Source organism: Balaenoptera ricei, chromosome 13, assembly GCF_028023285.1.
Source record: "Balaenoptera ricei isolate mBalRic1 chromosome 13, mBalRic1.hap2, whole genome shotgun sequence".
Lineage (NCBI taxonomy): Eukaryota > Metazoa > Chordata > Mammalia > Artiodactyla > Balaenopteridae > Balaenoptera > Balaenoptera ricei.
This window is the reverse complement of record NC_082651.1, coordinates 41,625,591-41,649,550: the sequence shown is the minus strand read 5'-3', so window position 1 is coordinate 41,649,550 and position 23,960 is coordinate 41,625,591. Positions and strand designations below refer to the sequence as shown.

General features: G+C 33.7%; 1 protein-coding gene across 4 annotated transcripts in view; it reads left to right on the top strand.

The window, feature by feature from the left end:
- Window positions 1–23,960, top strand: part of ZNF638 (zinc finger protein 638) — a 147,739-nt gene that overhangs the window by 119,362 nt on the left and 4,417 nt on the right. For 3 of the 4 annotated variants that reach the window (XM_059943017.1, XM_059943016.1, XM_059943018.1), the window contains 13 exons: window positions 96–182; window positions 453–521; window positions 892–932; window positions 2,674–2,805; window positions 4,706–4,834; window positions 6,743–6,784; window positions 7,284–7,418; window positions 8,572–8,697; window positions 13,310–13,347; window positions 17,604–18,828; window positions 19,411–19,476; window positions 21,353–22,307; window positions 23,114–23,218. In XM_059943017.1, coding sequence (XP_059799000.1) covers window positions 96–182; window positions 453–521; window positions 892–932; window positions 2,674–2,805; window positions 4,706–4,834; window positions 6,743–6,784; window positions 7,284–7,418; window positions 8,572–8,697; window positions 13,310–13,347; window positions 17,604–18,828; window positions 19,411–19,476; window positions 21,353–22,307; window positions 23,114–23,218 — 3,150 coding nt within the window. The remainder of the gene's footprint in view (window positions 1–95; window positions 183–452; window positions 522–891; window positions 933–2,673; window positions 2,806–4,705; window positions 4,835–6,742; window positions 6,785–7,283; window positions 7,419–8,571; window positions 8,698–13,309; window positions 13,348–17,603; window positions 18,829–19,410; window positions 19,477–21,352; window positions 22,308–23,113; window positions 23,219–23,960) is intronic. The other variant, XM_059943020.1, reaches the window with a different exon arrangement.

Sequence of the window (23,960 nt, the reverse complement as noted above, 5' to 3'; positions counted from 1 at the left end):
AAAGTTGAACTACTTATTTACTAATATATTAGTATGAAACATGCTAAATGACTGAATAGACCCTTAGAATAATGGTTCAACTCTACTTTTAAAAGCAAAATCTAGTGGAAAGAAGTCTCTAGAAGTCAAAAAGGCTGGAATTGTCAAAAACAAAGACGCCAGTAAACCTGTGATTGTACCAGGTAAGCTTGAAATGCTGTCATGCAGTGCTTTCTTTTCATTCAATTCTATTGGTATACATTCTAGGTATATTTTGAAATTGTTGCTTAAGAATCGTCAAAAGGATTATTTGGTGTTTCAAAGGAAAACTTGTATTAGCTTTGTCTTAAATCAGGTCAGCCTAAGGAGACTTGAAGTAACAAAATAAACTAGCTTAAGTTCCTGTTTAGATTCATTAGTTTAATTATATTAGTGTGTTTTTCTAGACTATTAAAGCAGACTATTTCATGCAGAAAACTCTGAAATAAAGATGAGTGTGGAAGTCAAAGCCACTGAAAATGGTGCTAAAGAAACTATTTCAGGTAGGTCAATAGAAATTTTATTTTGTTCTCTTATGTTTAAAGATAGAAAATTAAATTTTAGGAAAATAATTTTGTGTCTCATATATATATATTTTTTTTCAATACCAGAGTCATACCTAAGTGAAATTAAGAATATTATGATTCAGATCTTCACCTTGTCTCTTGATTAGTCTGAAATTTTGCTCTCAGAAGGAATAAAACAATGTATTATTGAAAAGCCAGTGTTACTTATGTAGCTATATCCTACTTAAATTCTCTAGTCTTTTACCCATTGTATACATTTTCATGTAGCTACTATTTAATCCATTGTGGAATAAAGTGGGATCTTGATAAATAAAGTGTGAATTCTTATTTTATTTTGTCTCTTAAGAAGCTGCTTTGGAGGCCACAGAAAATGAACCAGTTAACAAGGTCAGTTTTTACATTTTACTTATTTTTTTTTTTAAAGCTTAAGAAATTTTGACACAATGTATTTTTCTTACTATAAACCTAGGTAAAAAATACACAGATTTGGTATGGTGAAAAATCCTGGTCATTGGAGACTTTTAAAATATGGCTTGAGTTAAAAAAAATCTTGAGTTACAAAAATTTAGGTGCAGATTATCAATAAATGTACATGTTATTGGGGATTACTTTTCACTGAGAAGAAAATGTTAGGCCAGTTGGGTTTTTGAGTAGAAAACAGGTTGTCAAATTAGAACCAATGGAATTTTGTGAAATTTCTTTTTTCTTAGAAGCAAATTGGAGATACGTTAGTATTTAGAATACCATTTATTTTTTGTGTTTTTAGAGGAGCAAGTGGGGTTTGCAGTTCTATTTGAAGGGCATAAAGTTCACTTTATTGTTTTCGTGTGCTTATATCTGTTATTATGAATATATTAAGATTTCATTAATTTAGACTTTACTGGTTAAGATCTTGAGATCCTTCAGGTGCTCAGGATAAGTTTATTTTAGACTGGTTGCTCCATTCTTCGAGTAGTAACTTAAGTAAGTAGTATGTGTTAACTTACTGTTTTGTTTTAAGAAGAATATTGTAAAACACCAGTAGAGTATCTTAGATTTACTTACTGCACTTTAGAAGGAATCTTTTCTTTATATATATATAAATTTATTCATCTTATTTATTATTTTATTTTTGGCTGCGTTGGGTCTTCGTTGTTGCACGCGGGCTTTCTCTAGCTGTGGCGAGCGGGGGCTACTCTTTGTCGCAGTGTGCGGGCTTCTCATTGCGGTGGCTTCTCTTGTTGCAGAGCACGGGCTCTAGGCACGCAGGCTTCAGTAGTTGTGGCACACAACCTCAGTAGTTGTGGCACGCAGGCTCAGTAGTTGTGGCACATGGGCTTAGTTGCTCCACGGCATGTGGGATCTTCCCGGACCAGGGCTCGAACCCGTGTCCCCTGCATTGGCAGGTGGATTCTTAACGATTGTGCCACCAGTGAAGCCCAGGAATCATTTTTGAACACAATTTACTTGCTAGTTAAAAATCATTCTCAACTAGCTTATGAAAATTATAATTTCCCACCTTCCCCCACCAAAAGAAAAGTCACAAATTGCCAAATTTATGCCTTTGGGGATTTCACCAACATCCACTAAAGGAAAAGTTGGCATTTATGAGAGTCATCTTGAAGAATAAAATAGATCTGAGAGAAGAGAAGGCAGAAATGAAAGTATTTACTTTGTAGTGGGGATTGGGTTATGGGGTAAGGATCCTAAGAGACTAGGTAAACTTTTTTATATTGCCAACAAGGGATTATTTTACTCAGTAAGATAAAAGAATATGCACTGATTTGGAGCATGGGGATCTTAGCATCACAAGGCACAGGAATGGCAACAGTACATGAAAGGAAGGAGCTGTAGTCAGAGACGGGCAAACCTGTGTTTTTAAATTTATTTTTAAGCAGTGGTTGCAGAAGAGAGCTGAAGACCTTGACTAGATGACAGGTGGTATGACTGAAATATTCTGTGTACTTGAAGAGTGGAAAAGTGCATTTTGGTTTGTTTTTAATTTGTGGTTTAGACCAGCCTTCTGAATTAATCAGATTTAGTATTAAATACAATTTAAATACTAACATAACATATGATCTGCAGTGTAAATTCAAGTAAATATAACAGCAGTTAAGTTTTAATGTCAATTCTTAAATTGGTTTTGAAGGAAACAGAAGAAATTTGTGTGGTACTTATTTCTGATTTGCCTAATAAAGGATATTCTATTGAAGAAGTTTACAACCTAGTAAAACCATTTGGTGGTTTAAAGGATATTTTGATTTTATCATCTCATAAAAAGGTAAGAGTTGAAAATAGTTGTGAATTCATGTTGTCTGCAAGCACATTTTGAAAAACATTAACTTCACAAAACTAGGACAAAAGGGTTTAAGAGCAGCACCTCAGAATAAGCTGTCTCAAGTTAAGGCATTTTTAAAATATAAAACACAGATAATCCTTTATTTTAAAAATATATTATTCTAATCAGATGTAGTTTTACGATGGGAAGGATGGATTTCCCCATTAAAGTTTTGCTCAAACATTTACTTTAACAGAAAATACTTTACATCTGTAATATGTTAATACAAAGTTTTTTAAACAACTTATAAAATTTTGTTGAGCACTCTTTACTAGTATTTCTTTTTGTTTTTTTACCAGTTATACTCAAATGGGAAATAACCATTTTCAGACTCAGACTAGTGAAGTCATCAGTATTTAGAACAACCTAGATTTATCTGTATGTCTTCAGTTTTCTATAATGAGTATATATTGCTTTTGTAATTTAAAAACAAAACAAAATATTGTTAATAATGAACAACTTGTGGAAGGTATTTTATAGGACGTGAAATTTCAGGGAAGTTTAAATAATGGAAACAACACCATTAGAGTGGTGGGAAGTAGTGTTCTTACTATAGGAAGGAGTTAATGATCACTAGAGATTTTTGAGAGTCAAGCAAGTGTGCTTAAGAAAACAAAGTAGGAGGGGACAGTAAGTGTAAGTAGTCATATGCAGTTTTACCTTATGTTAAAAGTAGATTATTTGAATGGTTGTACAACTCTATAAATGTATTAAAACCCATTAAATTATACACTTAAACAGGTGAATTTTATGATTTGTAAACTGTATTTCAATAAAGTGTTTTCTAAAAAGCACATTATTTGTAATGTTTAGAGATGGACAAGAATAAGAAAGAATACATTTTTTAATGTAAGAATTTTATGTGATGATACATTAAAATAGGGGAAAATTGTGGGAATCTAGGAATGAATAATTCAAATTCATACTTTGCATCATATACCAAAGTGGATGTGTATGTAGATAAATACAGAATCCAAATACAGAAAATCTAGATTATTTATGCCCAGTTTTGATTAGAGTTGAGTAGAATTATTTGGAGATTTAATTTAATTTAATTTAATTATTTGGAGATTTAATATTTTTCTAGATGTTATATGGAAAAATATCAGATTCAGTCATAAAAACATTTTAAACATTTGTGAAACTAAAATTAACATAATCAAAGCAAAATGGAAATAAAAAATTTAAAATATTTATGTAAAATGAGAAACATGGTTCATATAAACATGCTATAAAATATTAAAAGTTTAATAAATTGGCAAATGACATAGATAATTTATTTTTAAAAATTACAACTATAAATAAAAATATGGACTATTTCCACCTCATTAACTATCAGACATATGGAAGAATGTTCAATCTCTTTACTTACCCAGGTATGAAAATTAAAACCAAAATGTATAGAGTTACAATTTTACACTTATGAAAACAACAAAATAAAAAATAACTTGGTAACCATTACATGTTTCTTTGATTCTTTCATTCCTCATATTTCTCATATTTTGTCAATCATTAAATTTATTTACTCAGGAAATGTTCATTAAATGTTTGCTACATGCTAGCTACTGCTCTCGGTACTAAGGGTATAGTGATGAATAAGATAAATAAGATTTCCCTAGTGTCATTTACTACAATGTCCCTTCTTATTTTTCTTTAGTATTGCCTTATGAGTTCAGTTATTCATTATTTCTTGGTTATGGTCGTAATGTTCTAAGGAATGCTTTTTTTATCTTAAAAACATTTACTAAGTTATTCAATTCATTTGACTCTTAAGTATTAAATTTTTTTAAGAAAAAGTAACTTAAGATTTATTTTTTCATTCTTGTAATTTGTATTTTAAAAGGCATTTATAGAAATAAATAGAAAATCTGCAGATTCTATGGTAAAATTTTATACCTGCTTCCCAATATCACTGGATGGAAATCAACTCTCAATAAGTATGGCTCCTGACAACATGAATTTAAAAGACGAGGTAAATAATAGACTTACCATCATATTTACTAGAATATTATTAAATTTTTAAATCAGATTTATTATAATCCGTTGTGTTTTCTAGTTTTCTTCTTTGGGTCACATATTTTCTCTCAAAACACTGAGAAAGCATCTTCCTGTTTCTCAATAGTTGCCCATCTCATAGTTTGAGAGTTACCTCCATATTGAGGGAATCCAATCCCTCATGTATGTTGGAATGGAAAAAAAAAGTTGAAAACAGTAGTCTGTAAAGAACCCTATTCTTATCTCACTGCCATTATCTGTCATCCAAACTGGAATTCCAGAGGTTACCATTATAATTTTTTCCTCTCATTTCTCATAACCAGCTGGTCACTAGGTCTGGTCTGTTTTAACTCCTGAATATTTCTGGAATTTGTTCCCTCTTCATCCCATTCACCATTGCTTCACTTCTTTAAAACGCTGGCTAAAATAGTTATTCTTTATATCCTCTACCTTCAGTTTTATCTCCCTCAAAACCTTTTTCACAAAGTCATGAGACTGGCGTACAATTCAAATCTCTTCAAATTCAACTGATTTAGAAACCCTTCATTGTTTCTGTGTGGCCTACAAACATTTACTGCTAAGAGGCATGGAACAGAGATACTAGAATCTAGAGGAAGGTGGAAATGCATGTATTTTTTTAAATTAATACTTATTGGAGTATAGTTGCTTTACAATATTGTGTTAGTTTCTGCTGTACAGCAAAGCGAATTAGTTATACGTATACATATATCCACTCTTTTTTAGATTTCCTTCCCATTTAGTTCACCACAGATCATTGAGTAGAGTTCACTGTGCTATACAGTAGGTTCTCATTAGTTATCTATTTTGTACATAGTAGTGTGTATATGTCAATTCCAGTCTCCCAGTTCGTCCCACCCACCCCCCCACCCCCACTTGGTAACTATGTTTGTTCTCTACATCTGTGACTCTGTTTCTGCTTTGCAGATAAGTTCATCTGTACAATTTTTCTAGATTCCACATATAAGCGATATTATACGATATTTGTTTTTCTCTTTTTGACTTACTTCACTCTGTATAACAATCTCTAGGTCGTCCTCATCTCTGCAAATGTCACTATTTCGTTCATTTTTATGGCTGAGTAATATTTCATTGTATACATGTACCACATCTTCTTTATCCATTCCTTTGTCTATGGACAATTTAGGTTGCTTCCATGTCCTGGCTATTGTAAATAGTGCTGTAATGAACATTGAAAATGCATGTATTTTGAAAAAGCCTTCCATTGAGAATCACTCTAATGTGATGTAATTGCTGGGGTGGTTTTATATATATCAGTAGTGTCAAAGAGAAAAAAAAATTTAAGAACCGTAGTCTCATGAGATAAAGTTCCTTTTCTATACATTTAAGCCTTTTATCAGCTAGCTTCTCCCAGCTTTGACATCCCTGTCTTGTGCCACTCTTGGCCTCTTTATATAATTCAGCAGCACCAAATCACTATACACTTAATACCCTGTGATGTTTTTTTTACTAGCCTACATCTCTGTTCTTCCTCATCCCCTATTTTGCTTAGCTGACTTTTTGTTGTGTAATTTGAATTCTCTTACTGTCTGCTAAATTAAATCTCTTATTCTTTGTATATGAAGTTGAGTGTCTTCCCCTAAATGGTACCACCTTATTAGTCTTTAATGTACTTAGGGGATTAGGAAGAATTAAAGTCTATGGGTAGGGTGGGACTTAGATAACTTGTTTTAGGAAGAGGGAAAGATTTTTGGAAGGAACAAGTTTTGCTTACTCCTCATTTTATGAAGTAGTTCTTAATGCTTATTCATATAGATTATTTTATTATATCAGTAAATCTTGACTAATTAAATATACAAATAAGAAAGAGCTTACACCTTCAATCTTCCTCTATTTGCCTTTCTAGGAAGCTATATTTACAACGTTGATTAGAGAAAATGACCCAGAGGTGAGTTTTGCATTTAAATGCTTTTGTACACTTGTTTAATTGATAGAAACATTGGTTGTTTTATTGTTCACCTGTCAAGAATTAAAGAAAATCTTAGCACTAGTTTTAAAATATTGAAGTGATGGAGATGTCAGATGAGTCTTCTCTTGGTAAAAATAAGAAATAGAGGGTAAAGGAGTCCTAATGTGCAATATTTTTTAGATTCTGGAGCCATATTAACTGACGGGTAAATATTCGGTATATTAAGTGTTTTGGGTACATATTATATTGATAGAAGAAAGATTATACTTCCTTTTTTAGTATATTGTTTCACTGATTATTCACATCTAGTACTAAGACCTCACTATCTTTACCCATATAGTCATTTTCTTACTCTTGAGAGAGGACATCACCTGACCTCTGAAAAATAAATTGTTAGTCTGTGTTTTACAGTTTGATACTTTAGCTGTTTTTCTCTTTTTCTATGCTGTCTCCTAAAAAAAAAAAAAAAAAACTACAGGCAAATGTAGATAAAATTTACGATCGATTTGTACATCTTGATAACTTACCAGAAGATGGACTTCAGTGTGTACTTTGTGTTGGACTTCAGTTTGGAAAAGTGGATCACCATGTATACATGAGTAATAAAAACAAGGTAACAAGGTCACTTCTATTTTCGCTGTATGTTCTGTAGAGAATATATAATTGAACCCTATATTCTTATGGTCTGTAACTTTTAATTCAGCTTCTGAACTGAAGCACCTATAAACATTATTCAGCCTCTTAGCAGAATTATGATATACCATCATATTTTCTCCTGGGCTGTGGCAGGAAGGAGGAAGAACTCTTAGTTTGAAGGGGAAATAAAAACTTGCACAAGGGAGAAAGGTAATACGTGCAAAGAGCATTATCTTTTGGGGAAGTGCAGACTTGTGTTCATCTAGCCTTAACTACCTTTGTGACCTTAGCTAAGTTGGTTTACACTTTTAGTTCTTATTTATAAAATGAAAGGGTGTCAACCAGGTATTTCTAAAGTCCCTTTACATTTTCTGTGCCCTCTGTCTTCTCTGTTTAATTCAGACGTGTCCATGAAAATTAGATTTTGGTCAACCATGTATTACCTAGAAAGGTAGAAAGGGTTTTATAGCAAAGTTGACAGTATTTGCTTCATAAAAAATACCTAATTGACCAAATAGTAGATACTAATTTCTTTGACATGTTTAAGAAATTTCTTTAACCATGTTTAAGTGTCAGTTCAGTGGCATTTAAGTATATTCACATTGTTGTGCAGCCATCACCACTATCCATCTCCAGAACTTTTTCATTTTCACAAACTAAAACTCCCTGTCCATTAAACAACAACTCTCCATCTCCCCTTTTCCTAGCCCCTGGCAACCACCAATCTACCATTTAAATTTCTGTCTCTGAATTTAACTACTTTAGGTACCTCATATAAGTGGAATCATACAATTTTTGTCCTTCTGTGTCTGGCTTATTTCACTTAGCATGTCTTCCAGCATGTATTGTAGCATATGTCAGAATTTTCCTTCTTGAGGCTGAATAATATTCCATTGTATGTATGTACCACATGTGTTTATCCACTCGTCTGTTGATCGACACTTGGGTTGCTTCCACCTTTTGACTGTGAATAATACTGGTATGAATATGGGTGTACAAATACTTGTTCCAGTTCTGGCTTTCAATTCTTTTAGGTATATACTAAAAAATGAAATTGCTGGATTCTATGGTAATTCTACTTTTAATTTTTTTAGGAACTATTAATTAATACTTTTCTGTCTTTTCCAAAGGCAATTCTTCAGTTAGATAGTCCTGAATCTGCTCAGTCAATGTACAGCTTTCTGAAACAAAATCCACAGAACATAGGTAACCATGTATTGACCTGCACATTATCTCCAAAGATAGACTCATCAGAGGTAAGATTATTTTGTATCAACTTTTGTGCTTTTAGAAAATGAGGAAAGCATAAAGGTCATTCTCCCAAAGCTAGAAGATACACTCTGAAGCTGATTTCGAGAATTATTCTTGGACAATAGTCAAACTCATTCTGAGTTTAGATACTGTTTCTTTTAAAAATTTATTTTGCAATCATTATTCCAATTTTCATGGTTTATGGAACAGTATAAATTTGTATAAATGAGAATAGATTGAGGTAATTTTAGAAAATGTAGCGTATTCATTCTGATGCTTACTATGGACATATGTGCAGAGTGATGCCATATACATAGCGTGATTATCTCCAGAATGCAGTCTACATTGAGTCCATTTTGACTTCCTCCTGATAGAAGTTTTTTTCTTTTACTTGTTTAAATTATTATACTCTCTTCTTTCATAAGAAAGAAGATTTTACAGGTTCTTGGCTTGCACAGTAATAATCTTTGAAAACTATGAATAGTCTACCTTTGAAAGAATTAAATTGAAACTCAGATGTTTTCTCTTTCTAATAGTTTCATTGTATCTCAATAGCAGGAGGTAAATAGGGCTTTATATTTGGTGTCTGCTGGTTTTTGTTAATCTGCCAAACTCGTGCTTGCTCAAGAAAGAGAAAATTCCACCATCTAAATCCAGATTAAATAGAGCACCTATAAGTAAATGAATGCATCATGATACTGATTTAAGCACAAATTTTTTTTTTTTAATTTATTTATTTTTGGCTGCATTGGGTCTTCGTTGCTGCGTGCAGGCTTTCTTTCGTTGCAGCGAGCGGGGGCTATTCTTCATTGTGGTATGCAGGCTTCTCATTGCGGTGGCTTCTCTTGTTGCGGAGCACGGGCTCTAGGCACACGGGCTTCAGTAGTTGTGGCACACGGGCTTCAGTAGTTGTGGCACACGGGCTTAGTTGCTCTGTGGCATGTGGGATCTTCCCAGACCAGGGCTCGAACCCATGTCCCCTGCATTGGCAGCCGGATTCTTAACCACTGGGCCACCAGGGAAGTCCTTAAGCACAAATTTGTGTGGCTTGTTTAACCTGATTTCAGAAAAAAATTTTTTTTAAGTTTTTAGCATTTTCTTTTTCTCAACAGAACATTGTATTTTTAAAACTTTGTGTTGTGGTATGTTTCAAGTTATTACTTTCAACTATGTTCAGAATTACAGTAAACACAGACTACACATAAATTTTTCTTCCAGAATTGTGGTCCCAAATTCTTAGACTTAAAGAAAATGAAACAAGTGGAAATTATATGAAACTTCTGCCTAAATTAATGCTTTTATTTCCCACATCCTAACTCAACCTCATTCTTACAGCTTATTAAATTGAAGAGCACATTTAACTTATTATAAAAAACTTATTAGCTCCACCACTGATAAGCTAGCCTTGTAATCTTGAGCATGTCACATAATGTCCATTATATCCATTTAACAAATCATGAATTGGATAGTAGAGGCAGGTGGACTAATTTCAAGGTGTTGTAATAGTCTATATGAGAGGTAATGAAAGCCTAAGCTAGACTATGAGGTGGAAATAAATCCTGCCCCCAGATTTTTTTAATAACAGTTTTTAATTTACCATGTTTATAATGAGTTAATTAGTATCCTATGTTACCCTCTGTTCAATATCCTCCCCCCATTTTTGTTACCTGTAATGTTACTTCCACATGTAGTACGTTACAACCTTTAATTCTATAACTATAGTTACCTTGCATACAGAGTATGAAGGCTTAATTCTAAGTACGGAAACCCAGTACCTGCATTTTTGATATCTTGATTATGAAGATATTTACTGTAGAATTTAGTAATGAGAGTAGGTCTATAAAGAAAGAAATACATGTAACTTGCACACTTGGAAGTGACTCTCTTATACTCCCGGTCTTGTCTCAAAATGATGCTGTGTTTTTGTTCAGTATTTGGGTTATGGCTTTCCTGTACAGTTTAGGAGTTGTTGTTTTGTTGTTGAAAGGAAAAAAGAAGACTGTCTTCATGTTACTCGGGTCACATAACTTAATTACTATTTGTTGAATAGAATATGCTCTCTTCTTAGAGCTATTCTTCTGACACCCTGTTCTAAATTTATGGCCATTTGCTTTGTAAAGGCATCTATATACCTTTGATTTTCTTTTTATTGCTCTTCTGAGTTACTTCTGTTATTTCTTGGACTATGTATCTCCTACTCTCTTGGATTACTTTCTGTTTGCCAGAATATATTGTCAAATAATTTTCCCAGAAAGTATGTATGGCCAGTAAACTTTCTAAATCCCTGCATATTTGGAAATGACTTTATTTTTCTCTTACATGTTTCATTGATGGTGTGTCCAGGTGGAGAATTCTGTGCTCAGATTGTTCTTGCTTTTATTGTTTTGTTTTTCTTAACTAGTGTTGTTAAGGAGAAGGCTGATTCCAATCCTACCTCTATGTAATTTTTTTTTTTCTCTTTGAAACCTTTTAGCATTTATTCCTAATTCATTTAGCAAATAGTTATCTAATTCCTTCTCTATGCCAGCACTGTTTTAGATTTTGGAATACATTGGTAAACAGAGAAGTCAATGGCCCAGTCTTCAAGGAGCTTATTTTATATATATATATACACACACACACACACACACACGTATATATACGTAGTGTGAGGTGGTAAAAAGTGCTATGAAGTGCTGTGGAGAAAAATCAAGAAAAAATGATAGAGTGTGCTGGATGGCGGGGTGTGCAGGGGGATATGTGTATTTTAGAGTGGTCAGGCCCCTCTGAGAAAGAGTTATTTGAGAGACCTGAAAGAAAGAAGTAAGAGAGCGAACTCTACTAACGTATCAAAGAGGAGAGGTTTTTAGAGAGAACAAGAGCTAAGGCCTTAAGGACGTATTTGGTGATTCGGGAATTCCAAGGAGGATCAGTATGGCTGGTGCAGTGAGCAAGGTTTTAACTTGGTTTGGGACTTATTTCCTATATCCTGCTTAGATCATTCATTGAATTTATGAAATCTAAAAATTAGTGTGTTCCTTCACCTGAGGAAAATTTTCCTCTTATGTCTTTGAATATTTCTTCTCTTCAGATTTTAATGTTCTGTCTTTCTGGAAGTAGCACCTGTACTGATATTATGGATGCTATATCCTATTGAATTTTTTTTTAGAAAAATTTTTTAGAGAGTATTCTTTAGAGTTGTTTTTAAAGCAGTTCTCTGAAATATCTTCAGTCAGCTTTGTATGCTTGATCTGTTCTCTCTTGTGCATTTGTTTTTCTCTTCTATTAATTTATGAATAAAGAAGCAAGTTAGCTAATACAGGTATCTGGTACAGATTTTCTCTACTATCATATAGGTTGGTTTTGGTTTTGGTTTTGGTTTTGGTTTTGGTTTCCTCTAACAAGTTTCTCCCATGAATGAGAAGACCGCTTGTAAGCACTGTGGATGGGACTTATCAACTGCCATCTTTAATTTTCTTTATATACCATTACAGTGTAGAGTGGATACCTTACCAGATACCCTAGTAAAGAAGGCCTTTACTCTGGGACTCCAACACCCACACCGGGAACCTCTCTAGAAATATTATTCAGTTTCTATACAATATAATTCTCAGCTTTTAATCTGAGAAAATCTAGAGAAAGATAATTCTCAACTCAGCACACGATTCCCCACAGAAAAAACCTTCAGCTAGTATATGTAAGTTCTAAAGGGCAGATATTTTTGCTCTTTTGTTCAGTGATGTATCCTAAGTGCCTGGATCAGTGCTTGGCATAAGCACTGAATTTTAATTCCTCCTTTCATTTTGGGCCCCAGGACATTGCTTTCTTGGTGGTTCAGATACGTGTTTAAAAGGATTATTGTTAAATTTTGTCCAGCACTTCTGGGTGTTTTGAGTAGAAAGCTTTCTAAGTCAACTAGTCTCTCATAAATAGAAGTCTTTTAAAATAATAATTGCACAAAAAATACGTTGATATTTCAGATTACTTGTTTTTTGTTTTTTAAAGAATTTCACTTTTATTTATTTATTTATTTTGGCTGTGTTGGGTCTTCGTTTCTGTGCGAGGGCTTTCTCTAGTTGAGGCAAGTGGGGGCCACTCTTCATCGCGGTGCGCGGGCCTCTCACTATCGCGGCCTCTCCTATTGTGGAGCACAGGCTCCAGACGCGCAGGCTCAGTAGTTGTGGCTCACGGGCTTAGTTGCTCCGCGGCATGTGGGATCTTCCCAGACCAGGGCTCGAACCCGTGTCCCCTGCATTGGCAGGCAGATTCTCAACCACTGCGCCACCAGGGAAGCCCAGGTTACTTGTTTTTATTCTTAGCAAAAGGTAGTACTTCCAGGCTTTTAAAGTTAAAATTTTCTTATTTATTATCAACATTATGGAAACTTATTTTTCTCATTAATTTCTGTGTGTCATTTATTCTGTATAATCTTATTTAGAGATCTTTATCTAAAAATGGGAAAAAAATTCTAGAACCTGATGGTTATGTGGACACTGAAAACTATCTGTTTTGATATATTTTTAAGGTATGGGTGTTTTTTTTAGCTTAGATTTTAAGAACTGAAAACACTGCATTGATGAGTTAAATATTTTAAATCCAGTAGAATAGCCTCTAATAAAATGTGGAATTTTATTACAGGCTGAAGCTGAGAAAGACCCAGAACTAGGGAAAAAAAGGTATGTTGCTTTAAGTTTGCTAACAGTTTTTATAGTATGTAGTTAATTACTAAATATTATTTGTGTATTTTATGGTAATTGTTCACTAGTAACAGAAAGTTTGTATCTTTTATATGAGTGTTATGAGGGTGTTTTTTGTTTTGGGGTTTTTGGAGGGCTCTGTTTGACCTAGGGGCTTTTTTTGTTATTATTTTTTGTCTCTTTCAGATATTTACTGATTTTTTTTTTTTTAGGAGAAGTGAATGTGTACACACAGTTTGAATTAAATATATAAATTTGCCTTCTTTATGAAATATTTTGCTAATTCTCTTGAACAGCTCAACTCTGTTATCAGTGTTATATTCTTGTTAGATTTTTCTATTCCAAAATAGTTAGGCACAGTAGTAATTTTAAGTTTGTTTGTATAATCCTTTTAAATTTTCATTGAGTTTTTAAAACCAGAAAGATAATATTCAGTGTGTATTTTGGTATAAAACAAAATAATATGTACACTGCTTTATATTTTCAGAGGGTGAAAGGTTGTTCTTCAGAGTCTATACAAACTGGTAACTCACAACTTTTTTTGACCACATATAGTATATCCTCTTTGTAGTGACTTTCTCATCCTGATGAATACCACACTCATCACCACCCTTGTCCCACCAATGAATAACCTCCCTTTTACTGCTCTTCATTGGGAATCACTGATAGAGAATTCTTTCTCTCTTTCATACTAAGTGATTTACCCTTATTTCTTAGTCAGTGTAGTAAGAGCTTATCAGTTTGAAAGAGGAGTTTGAGTGTATAAATATGGAAAGTTTATTTTATTTGATACACTGCCTAATTATAAGATGCCTGAAAAACAGGATGTCTTATGGATTTTTCTTCTCAGTAATTTTTATAAAATGAGACTTTTAAATGATAAAGATGATTACGAGTACATTAAAATATATCGGTAACTTTAAGCAATAGGTTGGCTATACATATCCACACAAACTTTTTTAAGTTGCACATCAGCATACCAATTATATTTACATGCCTAAGAAGTAATAACCAACAGCAAGCAGTGTTTGCTACAAAAGCCCGCAAAGGGCTGAATAAGTAACAGTGCTGCATGTAGTAGTATAGATAGACCTGCAGTTTGGCTGTAGTAACTCTGGCTGGTAAGTAAGTAGGCTCTTCCAAAAATCCATTTTATATATTTCATTTGACAGTTTCTTTCACGTCCAAAAGAATAGTTACTGTGTGCGTTTGGTCATTTTCTCTTTCATTGTTTTCACTTATCTTTTAAAATCAGATATGTCTTAATGAATTTACAAATAGTTGTCTAATCTTATTAATTTTTAAAGTTCTAGCACTAATAATTTCTTAATTCCCACTTTGCAGTTGTTTTTTTCTGACCTGTATGATAGAGAAAAAAGACATGGGATGTGGCTGAATACTTCACATTTCTTTATTGGAGTAAGCTGATCCTGAGAAAATACTGGTCCTTGTATTTTTTTTTTTTTTTTTTTAAGCACTTGTGGATGCTAATTCGTTAATATGATCCTCTTGTTTATAGTTAATGTAAAGTATTTGTTTCCTTTTTAAAAGAAATCTCACATGGATATATGAATAATTTAATAAAATTCTATATTTTCCCTGTTTTAACCAACCCCCATGTGCACATTATTTATTTATCATATGATTAAGGCTCCAAATAAGGGTGCAAGAGGAAATGTTCACCAGTTCATTAATAATGTTGGGCAGTATTCAGTGGCCCTCTGAAATAAATACTGATCTTCACTGTTATGTCTCAGTCTAAAGTTTCTCAGAAAGTATATGGTATGGTGTTAACCTTTGTTCTCATGGCCAGCTTTTATTATATACCTTCTCTGAAGATTTTGAAACCCTGGTTTTATGGAGGGATGGGGTAGGACAGGGGAGTGGGAAATTAGATACCTCTATCCTGAACCCAGCCTTTCTGGAATCCTTTTTTGGTCCAGTTTCCAGAATATGATTTTTTCTTTATTCTTTTAAAAGACTGTTTTTTATACTCTGGTGTTAATAATTTCATTTATTTGACATCTCAAACTGACTTTCCAAGCTAACTTGATGAACACTGAAGCTTTTTACCATATCAGCCAGAAAACTAGATACTAATTTTTGGAAAATAAATCCTATGAAGAAAGCACTATAATTTTAAAAGACTGGCACACAAGAACAAATATGGAATTAAGCCATTTTCCTAAGTAGGTTCATGCTGTCTGTTTCAAGTGTGATACTGCATAGTGATTCATTTTGTATAAAAGATAACAGCTTTTTAAATTTACTGACAAACTTTAAATGTGGTAAAGGGGGAGGACTTACTGTATCCTAGAGCCAGGAATCAAAATCTCCATTGTTCTCCTTCTAAAGCCCCAGTAAATTGGTGTTTTTGTATAGCTCTAGTTTGTAAAGCCTTTAGGGTTAATATGCAGTTCTGTAATGAGGCAGGAGTTTGAATTTAATGTTCATTATTGGAAATGAGTCTTGTAACTTAAAAATGAAAGCTTATTTCTTGAGAAATAATATTCACATAACTGCTTTAACTGAATATCACAACTTTTTCTTTGTCATATTTGTGCTTGGCAACAAGTTTTTTTTTTTACTTTTCCTAAGAATTTGGAACACCAAAAATCAGCCATTGGTATTTTTTAATATAAGGGATGTGAATCATTTCAAATACAAACCTTTAAACCCTTTCAGCATACAAAGGATAGCTTATACAGTTGAATAGAATATTATTTGATAAAGGTCTATGGTTACTGACTTTTTAACTTAAATAAATTCCTCAAACTCTTTGCCTTAATGGCTTTTCTTCAAGAGGTGTTTCTCTGATCTCTTAGAAAAGTTTTCTCCTCTGGAAGTTTAAACTTAACCATCTTTGGAGGAGGGAGGAATAGTTTATTGGCTCATAAGATTAGACCCTGATGTGGTAGCACTTACTTTTTCCAAACTTCTGAAATATTATTAATGTCTCAGGACACGGACACCATCTTGCAGTAACTAAAGAGTATATAGCCACCCTTTGAGAAGCATATCAAAAGGGATGTCTCATCCCCCCTCCTTCCTTGAAGAGTAGGAGGAAAAAGTCAACACTGAGATATTGATATGGCAGGATCACTTTCTGGAGTCTTTCTCCAACCTGTACCTTCTAATGTAATTAATCAGATGTATTTGTTAAACATTATTGTGTTGACAGAGTGCTGGATGTTGTCTTCAGAAGCTAAGATTTTCCTTATTACTATTCAGGATAATCTCTTATCCATGGAGCATTAATATAAAAACAGTTTATTCTGTCTCTGTCTCAGTGAAAATAGTTGTATCGCGCACTTTTATTTTTATGTTGGATTTGGGAGGACCTTGATGAATTAGATCAGTTGCATACACTTGCCATGTATTTCCTCCATTTCTTCTAAATAATTTTACTTAAAATTTTAAGCTATGTATTAGAATCTTAAATTAGTCTCTGTAACTGGAAGGATTTCTTTTAACAAATTTCTTCTTGTGATATAGCCAAAGGCACATACTTTATAATAAGTACACATGTTTATGTTAAGGTGGTTGTATCAGCTTTGCCTCTAACTTTAAATCTCCAACAGAGTATTTAAAAGATATTTCCAAAGAAAGTTTTCTTTTAAGTATTACTAATAAATACAGTTCTTGGGAAATTGAAAACAAATCTGTTTCACACCCAAAAGAAAGAGGTGACGTGTTTAAGATAAGTGTGGCCTATCAGTTTCTGTTTCTGTTCCTTTTATGTAAGGCTCACTTATAAAATTGTAAATAATGCATGGATCATTAGTTTCATGAACCATAAACATATTTTATTATTTCAGTTACCACTGTTGGGGAGATAAGACCTAATAATAATTTGAGATGTCTCAAATTCACATTCAGCCTTCTGGTATCAGGGGCAAACTTGACACAGAAGGAAAAAAAAATGGTTATAACTTATATGAGTAAAATGATCATATCAGTGGTCATAATATTGCCATAATTTCCTTTGAACTAAAAAGAAATCTTTAGTGCAATGGAGGATCATTTTAAAATTTTATGTTATCTGTATATTTACATCAAAACTTCTTAACCATTATTATGCTGATTGGCTGGATTTCCCAGTGCTTATTGCTCTTGTATCAGGAAGTCTTAACAATTAGCATCAACAGGATTATTTATGATGGTTGAATTCTCATCATAGTTTGATTTTTGTTTGTGTTTTTGTTTGTGTTCTTTTTGTTTTTAAATACTTTTAGCCCTGACTTGAAAAACCATTCAGTTGATGAAAGTGAGGTGCAAAGAGCAGCTGATAGTCCCTCCGTTAAACCTAGTGAAGTTAAAGAAGAATCTATTCCCAGCATTCAAACAGAAACTTTTATACAACAGGAAGAGCCTTGTGAGGAAGAACCAGAAAAAGCACTATGTGTCTCTGACTTTGCTATTGAAACATTTGAAGTTGAAACTCAAGGAGAGGAGGTCAAAGTGGAAATTCCTCTTGTAGCATCCACTCCAGCCAGTATTGACTTATTCACTGAAAATGGAGAGCAGTCTGTTTTAAATCAGCAGGTGTATACCAGTGACTTTGAGAAGGAAGAGGCAGAAATTATTAACCCTGAAACAGAATTAACATCATCTGATAGTGCATTTATAGAAGAAAGGAACATCAAAGGAATTCTAGAAGACTCTCCATCTGAAGCAGCAGATTTCTTTTCTGCAATTACACAGTCTATGATAGAAGCTGTAGCTGAAGTAGACAAACATGAAACTGTTTCAGAAATAGTACCATCTACTTGTGTTGTGGCCTTAGTACCTGGAATTTCCACTGGGGATGAGCAGTCAGTGAGCACAAAGGGAATTTCTGCAAAAAGTAATATGGATGAAAAGGAGGAGAATGAATTAAATACCAAGGGAACCAGAATGAATCTGCAAATACGAATAGAGAAGGCTGAAAAGAATGATGATAAGATGGTTGCAGAGAAGTTGGAAAAGATTGTGGCTGCAATGAAAGAAAAGCCTGCAGAAAACTCAGTGACCAAGGCATGCCCAAATAAAGCAGTGGTTCAGGCCAATAAGTCTGAGGAAACTAGTAAAATTAGTATGCTGCCTGCATCAAATGCATCTAGCAGTAAATCAAGCATCAAGGCTGGTATGGTCTCTTCTCTAAAGGCAAAAGCTACAGCTTCAAAATCTGAAAACCAGAAAAGTTTTCTAAAATCTGTACTCAGAGATCAAATAAATGCTGAAAAGAAACTTTCAGCCAAGGAATTGGGTCTCCTTAAACCTACAAGTGCCAGATCAGGCTTGGCTGAAAACAGCAGTAAATTGAAACCCACTCAGAGCAGTGTTACCAGAGGAGGCAGTGGAAGGATCTCAGCCCTGCAAGGCAAAGATTCTAAACTGGATTACAGGGATATTACAAAACAGTCTCAGGAAACAGAGGCTAAACCTTCCGTCATGAAACGGGATGACAGCAACAATAAGGTGAGGAGGGTAGGAAGAATGTTCAGAGAATCTTTGAAGTGATTAGCTCTCTGTTGTAGCTAAGGAGTAGGAGATGTAATCTTGTTTTATGCTTTCATCTGCTCACTCCCTTCACCCCCAAGCTCCCTTTTCCCTTTCTTAAATGACTCCATTGATTTAAGCCAGTAGACACTTAGAATAATAAGCTCAAGTTTTTAATTTATTAACAGGTGTGAAAGCATTATTTGGATAAAATGTGGTCAGAAATAAAACTTTGCATTTAAAAAAAAAAATCTGCATTGAATCTCCTGAGGTGATTTAGCTTCTGAAATGGGAAACCGTTTTCTCTTTTAAATTGAAGCTTCCTTTATCAGCTTACTGATGGCCCTACTTAGACAGTAAAACTGAATTTAACTACAGCTTATGGAGATGATGCCTATACTGTTAAATGATTGTTGACTTAGCTTGGTATACCTGTTAAATATTTGTATAATTGAATGTGTTTGGGTAATATTTGCTTTTTGAATTCTTTTTGTGTTTTAAAGAACATTAATAACCTAGTTGTAAATTCTGTTTTTCTGTATTTGTTATTTAATATTTCAGACTTTGACTGGGCAAAACACTAAGACTCCTAAAAGCACCACTGGTAGAAGTTCCAAACCCAAAGAGGTAAGAAACAATCTACTAACACAGACCCATCTATTCCATCATTCCATAAAAGAGTTCATCCACCTTGTAACTTGTGTCTCTCCTGTAATAATTAGTTTGATATAGAGCAAGGGACAGGAATGAGATAGTATATTTTTGACCCCACCACCAGTTCATTTTCTGACCTTGAGCTAGGCTAAATAGTTTGTTCTTGGTGTGGAGCAAAAAGTTACACAGGGATGGAAAGGGGATTAGAGTAGGAAGACACCTCCAGTCTCACATCAGTAGGAAGGGGTTGTAACACAGAATAAAATCATCTATGTAAAGGAGGTTGACATTTGACTTGAGTCCTCTCCATTTTGTTATCCTTTTGGTACCACTCAATTTAACCTAACTAGACGGGCTTTAAGATTTACTTTCTTGGTACTGACTTCTACTGCCAAATAAACATGTTACAATTTATATTTGGCTGTTTGGCATTTTAGATTTCTGTTATTCATAGAATATTTTTTCAGTTATTTTACTTTTTTCCCCTGGTAGGGCATAAATTTGGGTCTACTTTATTAGGACAAGGAGAAATGTTAGTAGTTTAAGAAGCAGAAGTAAGGATTATGGTTCTTCCATGGCTTAATAAATTGATAGTACAGTTGCTTACACATCCCCCCTCCTGCCCTAAATTTACTGTGTATGTATTCTAATGCCATTATTATATTTACTAGTAATTGACCATTGATAGTGTACTAAATGTGTAGGAGGCCTGCCAGGAATTTATTTTCTTTAGTAATTGGCACCATTTTTCAAATTACAGATACTATTTTTTTTTCAAGTGCAGTTATATTTGTCATTAAGTCTTAGTAATAAATTTTCTGTATAACTTTCTCAAAATATAAATCTTATATAGGCATACCTCAGAGATATTACAAGTTCTGTTCCAGACCAGAATAGTAAAGTAAATATCTGAATAAAAGTGAGTCACACAAATTTTTTGGTTTCCCAGTACATGTAAAAGTTATGTTTATACTATACTGTACTCTATTAAGTGTACAGTAGCATTGTGTCATTAAAAAAATGTGCATACCTTAATTAAGTACCTTATTGCTAAAAAATGCTAACCATCATCTGAGTCTTCAGTGAATCGTAATCTTTTTGCAGTAGTAACATCAAAGGTCACTGACCAGAGATCACCATAACAAATACAATAATAATGAAGAAGTTTGCATATTGTGAGAATTACCGAAATGTGACACAGAGACATGAAGTTATCAAGTGCTGTTGGAAAAATGGCGCCAATAGACTTGTTTATCACAGGGTTTCCACAAATCTTCAATTTGTAAAAAGTAGTATCTACAAAGTACAATAAAGCAAAGTGCAATTAAGCAAAGTGTGCCTGTATCTTAGTATTACATATCTTAAAATATGTATTATGTATCTAAATTGATTGATGGAACAATCTAGTTAGCTATTAACTTTCTAGTTGCATTTGAGGTGCTTTTAGTAGTCCATGAAGTCTCCAAAACACTTGCTAGATATCATTTAACATATGGAATGGTACATTCTTTATATTATGTTAATTGTTTGATAAATGCTCTTAATGTAGTATTTTTGTACATCATATTTCCAATTCGCACGTCATTTAGGAAATAATTGTAATCTTACTGAAATTAAGTAAAGGTGGAATTAGATTGCTATTGTTAGGATTTTACCTTTGGCATTGTTTACTCTTTGGATTTGTTTGTGGGGCTTTGAAAAATAACTAATTTCAGCTTTAGGAAACATCTCTATACTGAAATTCTCACAAATGATAGGTATGTCATGCACATTTATTGAGACTGTATGGAACCTAGCCAGTTATCAGTAGTTGTTCACAATTCTGTGAGTTTTTTTACCTTTCCAACAGGAACCCTTATTTCCATTTAATTTGGATGAATTTGTTACTGTGGATGAAGTTATAGAAGAAGTGAATCCTTTTCAAGCCAAGCAGAATCCACTGAAGGGAAAAAGGAAAGAAGCTCTCAAAAATACCCCTTCCTCTGAACTTAACTTGAAGAAGAAGAAGGGGAAAATCTCTGCTCCTCGTGTTGTTGAGGGAGAATTATCTTTTGTAACATTGGATGAGATTGGGGAAGAAGAAGATGCAGCTGCACATCTAGCACAAGCTCTAGTCACTGTGGATGAAGTAATTGATGAAGAAGAAATAAATATGGAAGAAATGGTAAAAAATTCAAATTCACTTCTTACATTAGATGAGTTAATTGATCAAGATGATTGCATTTCCCACAGTGAACCTAAAGATGTTACTGTACTGTCAGTGGCTGAAGAACAAGATCTTCTCAAACAGGAACGCTTGGTAACTGTGGATGAAATTGGAGAAGTAGAAGAGCTACCTTTAAGTGAGTCGGCAGACATAAGTTTTGCTGCTTTAAATACTAAAGGAGATGAGGAAAATACTGGAAGGGATTCCATTGGGTTCATTTCTTCTCACATGCCTGAAGACCCTTCTGCTTTAGTTACTGTAGATGAAATACAGGATGACAGCAGTGATCTGCATTTAGTGACATTAGATGAAGTAACTGAAGAGGATGAAGACTCTCTGGCAGATTTTAACAACCTTAAAGAAGAGCTTAATTTTGTTACTGTTGATGAAGTTGGAGAGGAGGAAGATGGAGACAATGATTTAAAAGTTGAATTAACACAAAGCAAACATGACCATCCCACCGATAAAAGAGGGGATAGAAGAAAGAGAGCTGTGGACACAAAGAAGACAAAACTTGAAGCTTTGTCCCAAGTGGGTCCAGTAAATGAGAATATTATGGAAGAAGATCTGAAAACCATGATTGAAAGACACTTAGCAGGTAGATACTCAGAAGTGGTAGCTTTTGTTTTATAGGGGACTACATTTAAAATTTTTTTAAATATATGTTACAACATTACCAATAATTTCACTGTGTATTGACATAAGAAGCCAACAGATAGTTATGGCCAAGTGATATTTTCCGAAGAAATATGTTCAAGTTTCACAAATTTCTCTTAGTTCAGACCCTGCCCCAAGTTACTGTATCTTAAGAAAAGATAACAAAACCAGAAAGCAAACTAGAATACCCAGATTAGAATTGGAATGAAAATATGTTTGTATTATTGAGAAAATACAGCTTTTGATAAGTAGAAGGCTGTTTATACCAGCCTGCCTCCTAGTTTTTGCTTAGACTTAGGATTTGGGAAAATTTGTGAAGGTACCATTTCACTTTTAAGTAATATTTTGATGGTATAGAATAATAGGTCAGCTCACTTTCAGTACTTTAGGGAGATCAAAATAATTTCGAATACAAAAATCTTGAAAAATTTAACCAAACTAAGAAAAAATACTAGAAAGGTCCCACAGTCTTGAACAAAATAGAAAAATGTGGGTAGGCTCCTTGAGAAAAGCAGGTGGTAAGGTGGAGTTTTGATCCGGATAAATGGGAAAATAAAAGGAGAATGCTTAGACTAGTGCTGAATTTTTAAAAACAGAATTCTCCTATTTTATATTAGAAATAGGTTTCCTTCCCAAATTTGAGTAATATCTATCTTGTTTGCAAAAAAGGTGTTAAAGTTGTTATTCAGAGTTAAAAGCAATTTAAACACTGTTACTGTAGCAATAAATTAGACTTTCTCTTTAAAGCTAAAGTGCCAGCCAAGAGAGTTAGAATTGGGAAAACGCCACCATCAGAAAAAGCTGTTACGGCAGAACCAGCAAATGATGAAGAGGCCTTCCAAATTAGTGAAGGTAAAGCAGGATTGATAGAAGTGGGGGAGAGAGTAACGCAATATGAGGAGGTGGTTAAAGTTCCAAAGATCTACTGTCTAAGAAGAAAAGTAGAAAAGGAGTCAACAGAGCAGGGATGGGAGTTGAGGGAGTGAGGGAAGGCAGCCCATTAATGATTAGATCTGGATAAAGATTTTTATCTTTGCAATTATAGAGATAATGGAACATAATGGAATGGGATAATAGAGAATAATATGGGATCCTGTTATAATAGAATGTGACAAATTTTTGTGGAAATGATCCACGAAAGGTTATTCTGACCATGTTGCAGCATCAAGTAAAAATTATTTATTAACTAGCTTTTATTTGTGTACCAGATCCCTTGCTTTGTGGATGCTGCCAAGCAGACAGCCAGTGAATTAAATAAGATGTCTTAATAACAGTGCAATTCATGTTGAAACAAATAGGGAACAGTGTCTAGAATACTCCAGTTACTTAACAAGTATTTGTCATTGTGTCCATATATTCATAGCAAAATCCTAAATCCCTTGTACCGTTCTCTTTGAAAACAGCACCCTCATTGCCCTCCTGCTTTTGTATCCTATGTTCTCTAAGGAAAAACTACCAACTGTGATTCAGTCGAATCTCATTGACCTAGCTCTCAGCTGGGTCCTCAGTGCTGCTCCACAATTTATTTAGGCCTCCTTCCTTTCCCATTTCCTAACCAGGTGTAATAAAAACCTAAAACCCTTCTGCTTGTCAT